This window comes from Asterias amurensis, chromosome 4 (genome assembly GCF_032118995.1).
Source record: "Asterias amurensis chromosome 4, ASM3211899v1".
Lineage (NCBI taxonomy): Eukaryota > Metazoa > Echinodermata > Asteroidea > Forcipulatida > Asteriidae > Asterias > Asterias amurensis.
Genome location: NC_092651.1, coordinates 26,198,746 through 26,215,097, shown reverse-complemented (window position 1 = coordinate 26,215,097; position 16,352 = coordinate 26,198,746). Strand labels below are relative to the sequence as shown.

Sequence of the window (16,352 nt, the reverse complement as noted above, 5' to 3'; positions counted from 1 at the left end):
CTGCCTGTGTTCCCAAAACAATAATCCATATTATTTATGTATGCGGATACTCATAATTTTATGCTTCTGTTCGCCGTATTATTTTCAGATAAAAATGCAGTGTTTTATGTGTACATCGATGATGTTTCGGGCCTTCATTATTTTCCGTGTCTGTCAAATTTTTTGAAGGACCCTTTATGTGTGACTGAATGTCCCGCGCGCGCGCCGAACTGCCATTTGTCATCAACGGTGCCCAACCTTCACCTTACCTTTTCATACATTGTACCCGCATACCAGCGAGAGGTTTTGTTAGCCTTGTATATGAATATTCATACTAATGTCAGATCTTGGCCCGTTATTGGTAAATTATGGACACGTGTTTAAGGTCAAAGGTAAACATCACATCCCAGTTCGGGAGTATAAAAAGCAAAGCTCGTTCTGAAATTTTGGCGCTGCATTTGAGAAGTTCACTCAAGTAACATCGTCAGCGTAGGGTCGTCCTGTTTTGATTTGGCTATTTCTGCTCCAAATACACCATCATGTTTGTCATAAAGAGAGGTATGTATTCAGCTAATAATTACAGTGTTTGCTGTCAAAGAAAACAATATTTTTGCAATTACTTTGGGTGATTTTGTTCAATACTCGAAAATATTTGTGTGACGACGCGAAATGACCTGAACATTTCCCTCCATTTTATTTTATGGCTGTTAAAAAGAATTGTTTTTGTCTGCCCGAGCAAAACTGTAATTTATGATTTACAATTACATTTCTTACAGACGGTCGGAAGGAGAAGGTGATTTTTTGCAAGATTACATCCCGGATCAGCAAGCTTTGTTATGGCCTCAACACGGAATTTTTGGATGTGGTGGGTTTCAATTCAGTTTTCTTCCAATGAAAATATGTTATTATTGTGATTTTTGTTAATTGTAAAAATGTTACTTGAACGAATGAGAACCTTTTTTTTTGCATTTAGTGAATAATTAGTAGGCCTAGCAAACATTGTTTATTGAATAGACTAGGCGTAGGGTAGGAGTAGGACGAAATGCCAGTTTTGCAGGAACTTTGCCCCCCCCCCCCTGGAAGATTTTGTCCGCCCTTTTTTATACAGCAATTTGTTTCTGATGACTATTATTTATATTTATATACGCTAAATTGCATTGTCCATTGAACCAACTTCCTTCAGCCCATGTAAATTTACCGTTTGGGTGACAGTGACACACCTGAATTCGGAGTCCCGAAGATTTAACCGGGGCACCAATTAAATTTGTATTATTCGTTAAGCTGTCAGTGTCAGTGTCTTCCTGCGAATGCGATTCAAATTTTGATGCCACAAATTCACAACCAGGCCTCGAACTACGTGTTCAAAAGGGCACGGCAATAATAATTGCTGTGCTTTTTTTAGAATTAGAAGGGCACCAACCGCAGCTGCTTTGAAAGTGTAAAAAGGGCACTACGGCATTTTTGTAAAATTTGAAGGGCATTATCATGGAAAAGACTAAAATTTACAAACTAAGGTTTTAACATTTTTTTTTTACACAATCGCGCATGGGATCAAAAAACAATGCGTCTTCATCACAGCATTTTTTGCAAAAATACTTCCCCGAACAAGGAAGAAAAAAACTAATGTTACACAGTAAAATAATCTTTCTATCAATCCAAGGTATCGAAATTTTGCGTCATTTTGGTCAAATAAAGCCTACACGTTGTGTTGTTTTCATAAACAAGCTAATATTCCGAGGAACTACATGTATTAATGCGTCGCAGACCTCTAGCGTTCATTGTTTCTTGCCTTTGTTGTAGAATGCAAATAAAAAAGACTACGAGCCTTTTTAGGAAACTATGTGACTGCTGTGGGCGTTGTATAAATTGTGATCGCGGAGTGGTAGGTCTGTGTTTTGTGGGACTTTCTAGTGAATTTTTTCGATAATTATCTCAACCATTCTCAACTGTAAAAGTGTAAACATACAAGCCGACATTAAGTATGCATCTAACAACTTTATAAAAGGGCCACCGACGGCAGTTGGATAAAAAAGGGCAGGCAATATATTGTCGATATTTTTCGAGGCCATCACTGCAATGGCACAGGGCACCTGGTATTTTTCGAGGGCATCACTGCAATGGCACAGGGCACCTGGTACTTCGAGGCCTGCACAACGAAGAATTCACAACAGTTGTTCACCTCTAAAAGAAAAGAAAAAACTCAAGCACTGGTTGATAAATTTTAATCCATTGTGAACTTTGTGTTTTTTTCCCGGTAATTTTTAGGAAGCAATCACTACAAAGGTAATCGGCGGCGTTTACCCCGGTGTCACTACGGTGGAACTGGACACCCTCGCTGCTGAGACCGCTGCTACCATGACGACCAAACATCCTGACTACGCAGTCCTCGCCGCTCGTATCGCAGTGTCAAACTTGCACAAAGAGACCAAGAAATGCTTCTCTGGTAGGTTTTCCCCCGAAAGTTGAGTCACTACCCTGATGTTCAAAGGCTAGATAAGAAAGCGTGGCGTGGCCAGGGCATCAGACTCGAGTTCTTATGGCGCAGTTGTCAGTTTGTGGGTTCTAATCCCAGTCATGACACTTGCCACTTGGGCTCATTGCATGTTAGTATCCAGGAGCAAATGCCGATTTCACAAAGCGATGCAAGATATTGTCAGTATTACCATGGTGGTTTGTATTGTCACCTAGCAACTACGTTTGATTTGCTAACGATCAATCTTACCAAAACTCATGGGTACTACTTGTCAGGGTAGAGGCAGTTGATGTGAATGAGAAGCACCAAGGCGTAAATGGGTACCAGACACCCATTTACTGCCGGGTACTACTTGTCAGGGTAGAGACAGTTGATGTGAATGAGAAGCACCAAGGCGTAAATGGGTACCAGACACCCATTTACTGCCGCTAACTACTTGTCAGGGTAGAGACAGTTGATGTGAATGAGAAGCACCAAGGCGTAAATGGGTACCAGACTCCCATTTACTGCCGGGTTCTACTTGTCGGGGAAGAGGCAGTTTATGTGCATGAGAAGCACCAAGGCGTAAATGGGTACCAGACACCCATTTACTGCCGGGTACTACTTGTCAGTGTAGAGACAGTTGATGTGAATGAGAAGCACCAAGGCGTAAATGGGTACCAGACACCCATTTACTGCTGGGTACTACTTGTCAGTGTAGAGGCAGTTGATGTGGATGAGAAACACCAAGGCGTAAATGGGTACCAGACACCCATTTACTGCCGGGTACTAGCTGTTGGGGTAGAGGCAGTTGACAGGAAGAATATGCGCCGGTGCTGCACCTTCAAACGGGAGTAATTAATAGTTTCAGGAAGTTATAAGACCCAATGAATAAAGTAATGGTGTAAGGTGGTTTTATAAAAATAATGTTAAGGCCCGTTTTTATTTAATTCTGATGTTTTACTAAATTTGTTTACCGAGTTTGAAAATTTATTCTTGCAGATGTGATGAGCGACTTGTACAATTACGTCAACCCCAAGAATGGCAAGCACTCACCCCTCATCTCAAAGTGGACATTTGACATCATTATGGAACACAAAGCAGTAAGAATAATGAATCAAATGAATCGGTATAAACTGTGCAAGTCTTGCGTACATTGAAGCGTAAAAACAAAAACTTGAACATAGACTTTACTTTTCCACAAAATCAAGTCTTCTTTTTAAGTTCTATTTGTACAATTTTTTTTTTAAATGATTACCCACATCAATTTGTGATAATTTTTCATAAATGGATTGGTTATGATTAACAATGAAACAAAATTAAAACTTTGAACGAAAAGAGCATGAAACCAATCACAAATTGTACAGTGTTTTGTTTTGGTGGTTAATCTTAATCTGGTAACAAAATGCTGCCGTGCTTTGCTAATTTTGGTGGTTGGGCAGCTCCATGGAAATGGGCAGAGGTCCCTACCAAATGGAACCTTTTTGGGGTTAAGAATTTCTTTTTAAAGGTTTCCTATTATGATTTTCCTCAATAGAGACTGAATTCTGCAATTATCTACGACAGAGACTACGAGTACCAGTTTTTCGGATTCAAGGTAAGTGTCTAAGAAAATGTATTAAGCTTGGATCTGACTATTTACTTAGTTGTGTGGACCATGCAAGCAGGGTTCAAATTGGGGGACTGGTGGTCCACCAGACATGGCCTCATTTCATGGCTCTGCTTACCGCCGAAATTCTGCGCTTACGATCACCATTTCCCGTTTAACTGTGCAAGCACCAAACATATGTGCTACCTGTGTAAGCGAAGGATGCCTAGTAACACAGAGTCTGCACAAGCAATAACGTTTCCTGCTGACCTGTAAAAAATGCTTGACATAAGCGCGGATTTCCCTGCTTTCTGTAAGTGTTGATTATTTGCTAAAGGTATGCAGAGCCATGAAATTGGGCCATGTTTAAAGTTAAATATCCACTGGACTGCCAAACATTTTGCGAAAGTTGTCCCGTCCAACGATAGAATCACGGCAGGCAGGACATTTGATTTCAAGCCATATTATTCCCGTCTTCCACCCACTGAAGTACCTTATTCTGTTTCTTGACGGCAGTTCCTCATGCCTACCGAGTTTTGTAGTCATGATTTTATGCTGTCATAGAGCAAACCATCCTCTGCAAATGCATTGGGTGGAATCGAACGACTTCACTCAGCATGGCTTGTCTCGTGCCATGCTTGATTTTGCAAGTTCAGACATTTCATTAAACAATCTGATTAATAAGCTCTTAAAGGCAGTGGACAATATTGGTAATTACTCAATATAATTATTAGCATAAAACCTTTTTTGGCGTCGAGTAATGGGGAGAGGTTGATGGTATAAAACATGAGAATTTGATTTAGAGACCTCAGATTTAGAACTTTGAGGTCTCGAAATCAACCATCTATTAACGCACAAGGGTGTGTTTTCTTTCATTATTATTTCGCAAGTTCGATGACCGATTGAGCTCAAATTTTCACAGGTTTGTTATTTTATGCATATGTTGAGATTCACCATGAAGGCTAGTCTTTGACAATTACCAATAGTGTCCACTGCCTTTAATTCTTTGGCCCTTTTCACACTGTTCCTTTTGTCCCCATGGAACACAGCCCTGGGGATGCCCCTAGAGCTTTTTCTCTGATTTCTGGTTGCGCATTCAAGATCACAATGTGATTTAAGGCCCGGTCACACAGGCCCCGATAACAAGAAAGAAAACGGGAACAATAAAAATGCATGCCCTTGATCGGTTGAATTGCTTCACGCAGAATACGCCCACGCTTATTCAACCAATCGAGGGCGTGTCGGGCCTTTACCGCTTACTCCTACTCCAGACTAGGTATGGCTAATTTGCTTGAGGCAGAAGGTAAAGCCATCCAAGTGTTAAAGGGTTGTACAATATTCCCCAGTGTGCCCCCCGGAGATTAGAGTAGAGTGAAAAGGGCTTTTGTTTCTTGGTGAATGGTAAATGTGTACAGATATTGTATCTTGCGTCCTTTAAGTTACTATACAGAATTGTTGGGGTTGACAACATTATTAAAAAACTAATTTTGAAATTAAACTTGAATTATTTTTTCTTATAGACATTGGAGAGATCATACCTACTGAAACTTGATGGAAAAGGTAATTCAATAACTTTATTTACATATTTCAAATAAAAGGGTAAAAACTTTGTTCGGTTGCGTTAACACTAGAGATATCACCTATTGGTTGCATTTGATAAGCTTCCCTGGGTCAACCCCGGTCTGACACCGGTACGTTCGAATAGCTTTGACGCCATTCCAGGAGCTCACCCGGGTCAGCCCCCAGGGCCCTGCTTGTGGAACGGGTCACTTGGTGCTGGCCCGAGGTGCCTGATGTCACCACGAGAGGGCAAGTGATCGTTCGATTAGCTCTTGTTGGGGGCTCACCCGAGTGAGCACTGCAGGGCCGACTCGGGGAAGCTAATCAAACGTACCCATTGTATACTAAGAAGGCAATTTGTTATCAATTTATTATTTGTTCTGACAGTTGCTGAGCGTCCACAACACATGTTGATGAGAGTTGCTGTTGGAATCCATGAGAATGACATTGATGCAGCAATTGTGGTAAGTCTTTGTTAATCGCAGTCACATGATCTCTCTTGACGACGACTAGAGCAAGCTAGTCGAGACCTTAAGACCAATTAAGAACTCACTTCGCGGGGGTGAAGTTAATAACGAGAAGTCACCTCGATCCACTAAAGTGAATGTAGTAGTCCGGACTGATTTCCCACTTTCCACTCGAGTAGAAGTTATACTCAGAAGTCTCCTGAATTCAAAAATTACTTGTTAAAATTACGCCATACTAACACTCAAGATTCTATTTAATTACAGACCTACAACCTGTTGTCTGAGAAATGGTTCACCCACGCCTCACCGACGCTATTCAACGCCGGAACCTGCAGGCCACAGCTCTCAAGGTAATTATTGCCACAATGTAACAGCAATGACATCGTTTTATCCAGGCGTGGAAAGGGCAAAGCCATTGTCATTTTGGAAAGGGCACTTTCATTGGAAAATCTTATTAAAGTCAATGAGAAGCTTTTGGAGAGCACCATGCCAAGACCAGGGGCAACGAAGGTCGTGGCCTGCGTGTAATTCCAGGCCTGTTAATCTACTCCTAAAATTGTCACCAATTTGCATTATAAAACTGTTAGCAAATTTGTCTGCTTTGCAGAAATTTGCAGGGAACCGGTTACAAACAAAATACATTGCCTAGTATTTTGGTTGGTTACCTGTTTCTGCTGAGCAATAATTCTTTTTGAAGTATTCTTTTGTGTAAGTCATCTTTGTACAATTTGGCCCTATATATTTCATTGTCAACTGTCATCAAACTGTTGGAATGATTTACTTGATTGAATTTGATTTGCTTGATTATTTGATTGAAATATGTATTGAATTGATTGATCGTATGAAGCTATGTTAACCTTGATGTATATTTTGCACATTTTATTTATGAAGTCTGCATTTATGTGACGATTGTTTTTTTATATGTTCTGTGAATTTAACTGTGCTAACCTACTTAATGAATTTTGATTTGTAAATGGGAAATGATTTTGTATTACATCTGTTTTCTTTACATTGATCTTTAAAATTGTTCTCTCAACTTTTCCTTGTCTTTCCCATTACTTTCTGTATTCTTATTTTCCCAACCTCAATTTACTTGAAATTTTATTTTCGAGAAATTATACTTGAAAATCACTTTGTAATTATTTAGACAAGAGAGCGTTTCTAATTTTTGTATCTGAAGGGGCCTGTTCCTGTTAGTTTCTGTGGAACTATTTGTCTTAGAAAGTGTACACTTATTCCTTTCCTTTCCCTTGTATTTTATCCTTTAGCAATATAGACACCCAATCCCTTTTCCACCTGTCATTTCAAAACCTTAACCAATATTATGTTATCAATCATCCATGAGCTTGTTTAGTTAACTTGCAAATCTGTTATAACTAGTATATCTTTAGCAATTTTTCATTGAGTTTGTTTAGTTGTTTGGCAAACCTGTCATAATGGTATGTTTTCACAATTAATCTAAGAGCTTGTTTAGTTAACCATCAAATCTGTTACAACTAGTATATATTTAGCAATCTTCCTCTGAGTTTGTTTAGTTCGGCAAACCTGTCATTATGGTATGTTGTTTGCTGTTAATCTAAGAGCTTTTTAGTTAAACACCCAACTTGTCAAATGGTTTATTTTAAGCAATTAATAAGCTTATTTTAGTTTAGGTTGCTCAAATAATAATTTATTTTCTTGATTAGGCCTATCCAAATATTAGTTTTGTTTGTGGTAGCTTTAAGTAAAAGAAAATAATGATCAATTTACAAATGCAATGATTGTATTAGAATTGACACCATTATTGGGTTGTAATCGATGTACCTGATGCATTCCTCAGTTGTTTCTTGCTAACGATGCATGACGACAGCATTGAGGGAATCTATGATACTCTGAAGCAGTGTGCCCTCATCTCCAAGACGGCTGGAGGAATCGGTCTCAACGTTCACTGTATCCGAGCAACTGGCAGCTACATCGCAGGGGTAAGCTTTAAACAAAATCCTGAAACACAGGGATAAGAAATTTCAAACTTTTCTTGTGTCTGCCTCGTGATAAAAAAAGGAGTTATTTTCTCCATGCAGAAAAAAGTCCTCTTGTATCTGCTTCTCTTGTGTCGAGGAAACGTGTTTCTAAAAGCTCATCTAAATGTATAACAGTGGTCAATTGGCAAAATGTCAGTTAAAACACCTGAGGTTCTGTCGAAGTTCTCTCCAAGTGGTCCGGGTAGCTACTTTGGTGTTGGAAAGCATCCCTCGTTAATATGAAATATGGACCAGTGACAAACCAGAAGGATGGGTGAAGTGGGAAGCTAACTGGTCCTGCTGGCCAGTTACGAAACTAAATAACACTGTCACTAGGAGAGTTGTAACTTGTTGTAATTGAATCTATTTCTTGTTTCATCACCAGACCAACGGAAACTCAAACGGTCTTCTACCCATGCTAAGAGTGTACAATAACACAGCACGCTATGTGGACCAGGGAGGAAACAAGGTCAGTAGAAGGTTAAAGGTTAATGATATGCATGTCAGGTTATGATAAGGTTCTTTGTTTGTTTTTCCTCAAGAAATTCCCAGAACTGCCAATATTGTGCAAGTCATTTCATGGACAATGTAGAAATGACCTAAGCCCAATTTCGTAGCGCTGCCTGAGCAAAAAGGCGCTAAGCCCAACTTGGTTATGGTTACCAAATTATGGTTACCAGTAGCATTTTACATGTATAACCTGTTTTGACCGGTATCATTTAGTATTTTTGCTTAGCTGTTCAAGCAGCTCCATGAAATTGAGCCATAGTGTTGTCCCTCGTAATCGTTAAGGTTTAATTAAAGAAATAAAACCTAATTTGGTCTCTGTTTGTTATTTACAGCGACCTGGTGCTTTCGCTATCTACCTTGAGCCATGGCACGCAGATATCTTTGACTTCCTAGACTGCAAGAAAAACCACGGCAAAGAGGAGAACCGCGCGCGCGATCTTTTCTTTGGACTCTGGATACCAGACCTGTTTATGCGACGAGTTGAGCAGAATGGAGACTGGTGCCTGATGTGCCCAAATGAGTGCCCGGGGATGGCCGATTGCTGGGGCAAAGAATTTGAAGAACTGTATGAAAAGTAAGTGTGTCTTTGGTTTTGAGCCATTTGTAAGTTAGATTTGAGTAGTCGGCTACCATAACTTGCTTTGTCATAATGCAGAGCTGCCATTATTTGCATTTTGAAATCGGGAGATTTTGTACATCAATCAGAGAGAAATTTAGAAATTACATTCAATAGAAATAGGGGAAAAGTTTTTCAGGATTCTGCAGAATCGGGGAGAGGTGGCAGCTCTTCAAATTACCGCTTTAATTTTGTGTAAAGACAGTTGCTATATGGTATGATTCAGGGCAAGCTTCTGTGTAGTTTCATAAGGGGCAGCAAATAGCCACACACAAGGTTTGCCCATCTAAAAGCTGTTGTTCAAAATCTTGCCCCACATCGTATAATGAAGCAACACTGCCTAGAAGAAAAAAAAAAATTATTTCGGGAAAACATTCAAGTAATTTTGATTTCTACTTTGACACAAACTAGTGATGTTCGCTAATCCATGTTCTTGTTCTGTCCCCCCCCCCCCTCCCTCCAGGTACGAGAGTGAAGGAAAGTACCGCAAAAAGATCAAAGCTCAGTACCTCTGGCAAGCGATCATACAAGCACAAACAGAAACTGGTACCCCGTACATGCTGTACAAAGATGCATGTAACAGCAAGAGTAACCAACAGAACTTGGGAACGATAAAGTGCAGTAACCTCTGCACTGAGATTATCGAGTATTCAAGCCCTGATGAGGTATGATTGAAACTTAAATGGTTTAAATTTTGTTTACTATCGGTGCGTTCGATTAGCTTCCCTGGGTCAACCCCGGTCTGCCCCCGGTACGTTCGAATAGCTTTGACGTCATTCCAGGGGCTCACCCTGGTCACTTGGGGCTGTCCCGAGGTGCATGACGCCACAACGCGAGGTTGAGTGATTGTTCAATAAGATGAGCACACCGGGGTCGACCTGGGGACGCTAATCGTGCGCAGTCACTATCAAACTTGTGTATTTTGTTGGATCATCATTGGGATTGTAAGGGGAAATAGTATGGTGCCTTTTCCTTGATTCCTCAAATACTACAACTTGCCATAATGTAATTAGGAAACCATACCAAGATGTATGACAAAAAATGTAATTCTTCAATTTTACTTTTGACAGGTTGCTGTGTGCAATTTGGCCTCGATAGCCCTACCCATGTATGTACGTCGTGATCACACCTTTGACTTCAAGAAGCTTGCTGAAGTGACTGAAGTTGTCACAAGGAATCTGAATAAGATCATCGATATCAACTATTATCCAGTTCCAGAAGTAAGTTCACCTCAAGTCATACTCGCCCAAATTTGTTATGTTTATAAAGGGACAGTGCATCCTTTGCTTTTTGAAAGGTAAATTAATTTAAAAATTTTAGAGTTTAAAAAACAATCTCACAGACGACCATGGTAAATTTTTCAGCTAGTTGATCGGCGCTAAAGTTGAAGCTGTTGGATTGAGCGTTTAAACTTATAAAATCACAATTAAGTTTTTAATTATTCATTTTTTTATTACTTTCCAGGCGAAGAAGAGTAATTTCCGTCATCGACCCATCGGTATCGGAGTGCAGGGTCTTGCAGACGCCTTCATCAAGATGCGCTTTCCGTTTGAGAGCAAAGAGGCGCAAGAGTTGAACATTCAGATCTTTGAGACAATATACTACGCCTCGTTGAAGGCAAGCTGTGAGCTCGCCAAGGAGCTTGGTCCGTACGAGACGTACGAAGGATCACCATCAAGCAAAGGGGTAAAGTCTTTCAAACATTCCTGCCGTTCATATCATAATTTTTTTTATCGAACTGTAATATCAACATTTGCATTGAAACTATATAATAATTCATAGAAAATAGTAAAGTGTCGACTTACATTTACCCACTCTTTGTTAACATTCGCTTTTTGTTCAATTACGGATTTTTCAAAAAAGCGAAAGAGCTGCAAACTCTCCCTGATTCTGCAGAAAGATTTTTTAAATAAATCGATCTTTCCTTGTCTTGATGAACAAATTTGACAATCTCCCAGATTTTGGAAACTTTGTCCATGTATTGTTTATTGTAGTTTCAAATATCTCCCTGGTTGTTATAATAATAATAAATAATTAAATAAATAAATATCAAAATCTCCCTGATTGCGAGATGCAAATGTTGGCGGCTCCGAAGGGAACTTGGCAAAGGGGATATAAACGCCAAGCTAGCAGCAGCCGATCTCTCTCATACAAGCATTGGGTTAACATCTATGATTATATTATTGCACATACCATGCAGTAACTAGCCAACAGTAAGGGAATAAAAGGGTAGCGACGAGTTCTTAAACTGCTTTTTAAAACCGACAGGGTTTTGGAGATTTGAACCCACAACCTTGTACAAATGTAATTGCATTTCCTGCAGTCTCACTGCAGAGTGGTAATTTATCTATTCATTTTCCATTTCAGATTTTACAGTACGACATGTGGAACGTAACCCCAACTAAGCTCCATGACTGGGACGCATTGAAGGCTGACATTGCCAAGTACGGAATTAGAAACAGTCTCTTGCTGGCCCCGATGCCAACAGCATCTACAGCTCAGATCCTTGGAAACAATGAGTCCATCGAGCCATACACAAGTAACTTCTACACAAGAAGAGTACTCTCGGGAGAGTTCCAGGTATGATTTTAGAGGAATTAATAGTTCTGCTAGAATGTAATCTGAACTAGGGACATCACCGGGATAAAATTGTACTTTTGCGTAATTCTAAGTCAATTGGCCTTTTATCTTGGGGGTTTAATTTTGTATGTGCATTTTGTCGTTAACTGCTTCTTATTGTACCAATTACCATGTTGTACATTACAGAAACCATGATTAAATATTTTTACTGCGAGTGTCATTTAATCAGTATTCATAAAAAATCAGTATTCTCCTATCGGTGGAGAGCGCGACATGTGGGGTTGTTTAAATGGTTGATAATGACCAGCTGGAGCTGTTTATAACCGGCGTGTCGGGCAAGTGTAGGCTAATATTATATTATATACAAAGTGATAAGCATTTTGGTACTTTTAATGTAATGTACTTGCAATGTTTGATTTGCAGATTGTTAACCAACATCTTCTGAAGGATCTGACTGAGATGGGATTATGGAGTGATGATATGAAGAACTTGCTTATTGCAAACAATGGATCCATCCAGGTATTTAAAAGCATTTTTCATTTTTCCTTTAACGGTGGATGATTTTTTTTTTTTTAGCTTTTCGGATTGATTAATTTTTGCTTTGGGGAAAAAAGAGAAGAATAAAAGTTGAGGGTCTGTTGCTCTTGTGAGTTGTGTACAATATTTGTGGCTGCAGGAGGTTCGAGCTGTGGGGCTCTTTTGCAAACATGTGATGTCTCAAGTTACATGGTGTCTTTAAACGGGGCGTTTTTACACAAGAAATATTAAACAAGGCAGTACAAAATCAGCATCCAGCAACAGAGTCCAGCATTCTCCTGATGACGATTGGAGCCTAATGGAAATAATCAGTTGTTAACCACTGGTTCTGTTCTGTTTAGAATCACTACTACTCACAAGAGATATTCACATGGTGTTTGGTAATTACTCAAAGTAATTATTGGTATAAAACCTTGCTTAGTGACGAGTAATGGGGAGAGGTTGATAGTATAAAACATTGTGAGAAACAGCTCCCTCTGAAGTGATGTAGTTTTCGAGAAAGAAGTAATTTTCCACAAATTTGATTTCGAGACCTCAGATTTAGAATTTGAGGTCTCGAAATCAAGCGTCTAAACGCACACAACTTCGTGTGGCAAGGGAGTTTTTCTTTCATTATTATCTTGCAAGTTTGATGGCCGATTGAGCTCAAATTTTCGCATATTTGTTATTTTATGCATATGTTGAGATACACCAACACTGAAGGCTAGTCTTTGACAATTACCAAGTGTCCACTGCCTTTAAACTTCCCCATCCTAAGTTTCATATTGTACCAGAAATATTCAGAGTTTTTTCAATTTTTTATTTCTTTCCAGAACATTGATGAGATCCCCGATGAAATTAAGCCACTGTACAAGACAGTCTGGGAGATCTCACAGAAGACTGTACTAAAGATGGCCGCTGACCGAGGAGCGTTCATCGATCAGAGCCAGTCTCTCAATGTACACATTGCAGCACCAAACTTCAGCAAGCTAACAAGTATGCACTTCTATGCATGGAAACAAGTAAGTATGGTAACGAGCCTTCACCCACAAACACTGGGACACTTCAGTCTTTTCATGGGTGAGGAGTGGGCTCAACTCTCCTTGCCATCCCGACCGGCCTAACCCTTAGACCTTAAAAGGCCAGTTGATGCCAACCAACGTTAGCATTTTGGATGTTCCACTGGAGCAGGGATGAGTAAAATTATTCCACCGGAACCAAGTGTCGGACTTTAATCTGAGTGCAGACTTTTTTAAAGTCTACCTGGTTAACAAAAATGCACTTCTTGCTCTTTGGTCTACTTCTCTTAGTGCTGTTCACAAAAGCTCCTTGAAATCTGTAAATCTAGGGGTTTTACCGAAAGGTGGAGATGCGATATTATATATACCTCCTAAGATCTAGATCCCAGTTTCAAAAGTTCCAATTCAGTGATCCATTAAAAAGCTCTGGTTCTGAACCTTGTGCACGCTGGGATACTGAGACCCATCCAAGCAGAACACTTCAGCTTTGAGATGTCGCCTTTTTGGCATGTTGATTTTAAGAAAAATATTTTGTTATCTATTCTAGTAAATGTTATTATTCCTTTATGCTTGATTATTATTATTTTTTTTGTAGAACTACAATTTGAACTAAAACCTTCTACTAACTGTTACTTTATGGACTTGTGTGTTTTATGTACAATGGATGATCTCATTTATGAATGGAAATAAAACAAACAAACAATTCCTTGCATAATTTATTCTCTTTATCCAATCATTCTACAGGGTTTGAAGACCGGCATGTACTACCTCCGCACCCGCCCGGCCGCCAACCCAATCCAGTTTACACTGGACAAGGCAAAGGCCATCGCCTCCAAGAAAGCATCCATCAGCGATAAGGAAGTCACAAAGGACGACGAAGTAGTAATCAAGGTGGACGATGAAGAAGCTATCAGGAAACTGAACGAAGCCGCCATGCTCTGTTCCATCGAGAACCCAGGAGAGTGTGTCATGTGCAGTGGTTAGGTGAATCGAGAATTCGAAGCACCCCCTCCCCTACCCCTACCCTAGCTTCCAGATTGTACTAGTCAGCCATGATATTCATCCTACTTGAGTCCGATTTCCCCTATTTTTTTCCCCCCCTTGGGACAATCAGGAAAATTGTGATAAAATAGCGAATTTCATGCCTGACTACCGAGTCTACGAGTGCAAGAAGTAAGCACGGGGCTCAACAATGTACAGCGTGGACCGGGCGGTTAACCCACGACCAGACAAGTCCGATGGTCCTGGTTTATTCAATTAAATAATAATGCCTTACTATGTTTTACCAAAACCAAACCAAATCGTCAACATATGTCAAAGTTGGCATTATGTCAAAGTTTGTGTCTGATATTAATGTCTGTCAATGAGATATAAAGTGTCTCTGGCTAGTTCAAATGAAAACAGTTGGTTTCTTGAACTGGGTGTAGCAAGGCTTTTGTGCGCATCTAGAACCTGGTCTTGTAAAAGTATTCTTGTCAGGTCCAGTTAAGATTTGTTTGAGCTACAAGCCATGATGTCTTGCTTATTCCAACCCCCCCCCCCCCCACCACCTCGAATCTGAGCCCTGACTACTAACTGCCCTCACTTTTTATATTCTTGTTAGAGTTTTGTAATCCTTCTATTTTCATCTGGTAAACCCTTTTGAATTGGTTGTAAAAATACACACTCCACCCCTCTCTCTTTCTGCACCTAAATCCAATGTTATAAGTTTGTCAAGATATCTATTTGCTATAAATTTATATACAATCTATACCAGTTTATATGTATAAGCCCTGTAAAAAATGTTTTTTGTTTTGTTTTGTTTAGTTTTGTTTGAGAATTGGATTCGATTATGATTTATTTGAGAAAATTTGGTATATTGTACATTTTAAACTTCATTGATAAGTGCGCAACAAATTGAATAATGTGTACACATTATAAAAAGTGGACTGAAATTTTATATGAATAATTCATAACCCCTTTAGAAAGTTTATGTAGAAAAGTTGAAATAATATGTGTCTTAGTTTTGTGTTTATTAACTTAAAATTGTACAGTCTACGCTGAGACAAAAAAAAATATCTAAAACCAAGTGCCTTTTAAAGTGAATGTACACGTTTGGTATTTACTCAAAACAAATATTAACTTAAAAACTGACTTTGTAATGAGCATTGGAGAGCTGATAGTATAAAACATTGTGGGAAACGACTCCCTCTGAAGTAACATAGTTTTTGAGAAAGAGGTAATTTCTCACTCAAATAATAAAAGACCTCTAGCTAGAAGTCTTTTATTCTTGTCTGAAAGCACACATTCGTCCAACAAGGGTGTTTTTTCTTTCGTAATTTTCTCGCAACTTCGATGACCAATTGAGCCCAAATTTTCACAGGCTTGTTATTTTATGGTTATGATGGGATACACCAAGTGGGAAGACTGGTCTTTGACAATTACCAAACGTATACCTTCCCTTTAAACGGCCGGCTTGACGTCTATTTAAATACACTTAGAAAACAAATATATGTAAACATTTGTTAGTGGTCTTATCAATACTAACACTGTTTGACCATTCATTTTTACCACTATGATTTTCAATATTTTATGCTGTTTAAAAAAACACCCTAAGTGAACCACTATAATATACAGATAAAACAAAACAATTCAAACTTTAACTGGGCAAACAAAAATCTTTGTCATTGATGGTTTTTAGTTTGTCTGCATTTTATGAGACTTCGGACTTGGTTTAATGTGAGGAGTTTACCAGAGCTGCCAACAGTCTCCCTGGTTTGATCAGAAAATTTTCTGTTTCCACGTTCTGATGAACAAATTTGAAAGTCTCCCTGATTATGGAAACTTTTCCACTTCTATGTTGTGTGTAATCTCTTTGATTGTTGTGCAAAATCCTGATCCCAAGGTTCAAATGTTGGCAGCTTTGGTCTGAACGAAATAATAATCTTCCATTGTACTATCTTCATCCAACCACAATGTGCTGTAATAAGCTAACTCTGATATTCTGTTCAATTGTAACGACAACAAGAGCATACTTGTTGTGTCTTAATAAATTGACATCGAGACCTCCATTCAAGCAGTTGAAT

General features: G+C 39.2%; 1 protein-coding gene across 1 annotated transcript; it reads left to right on the top strand.

Moving 5' to 3' along the window:
• Positions 1–405: 405 nt before the first annotated feature.
• On the top strand, positions 406–16,337 carry LOC139936018 (ribonucleoside-diphosphate reductase large subunit-like). The gene is made up of 18 exons (XM_071930716.1): positions 406–537; positions 756–844; positions 2,245–2,422; positions 3,434–3,534; positions 3,969–4,028; positions 5,540–5,579; positions 5,967–6,043; positions 6,311–6,396; positions 7,866–8,007; positions 8,432–8,515; positions 8,889–9,130; positions 9,636–9,837; positions 10,243–10,392; positions 10,637–10,858; positions 11,540–11,752; positions 12,176–12,271; positions 13,102–13,290; positions 14,032–16,337. The coding sequence occupies exons 1-18, from the start codon at positions 519–521 to the stop codon at positions 14,269–14,271; spliced, it is 2,430 nt and encodes an 809-aa protein (XP_071786817.1). The 5' UTR covers positions 406–518; the 3' UTR covers positions 14,272–16,337.
• The last annotated feature ends 15 nt before the right edge of the window (positions 16,338–16,352 follow it).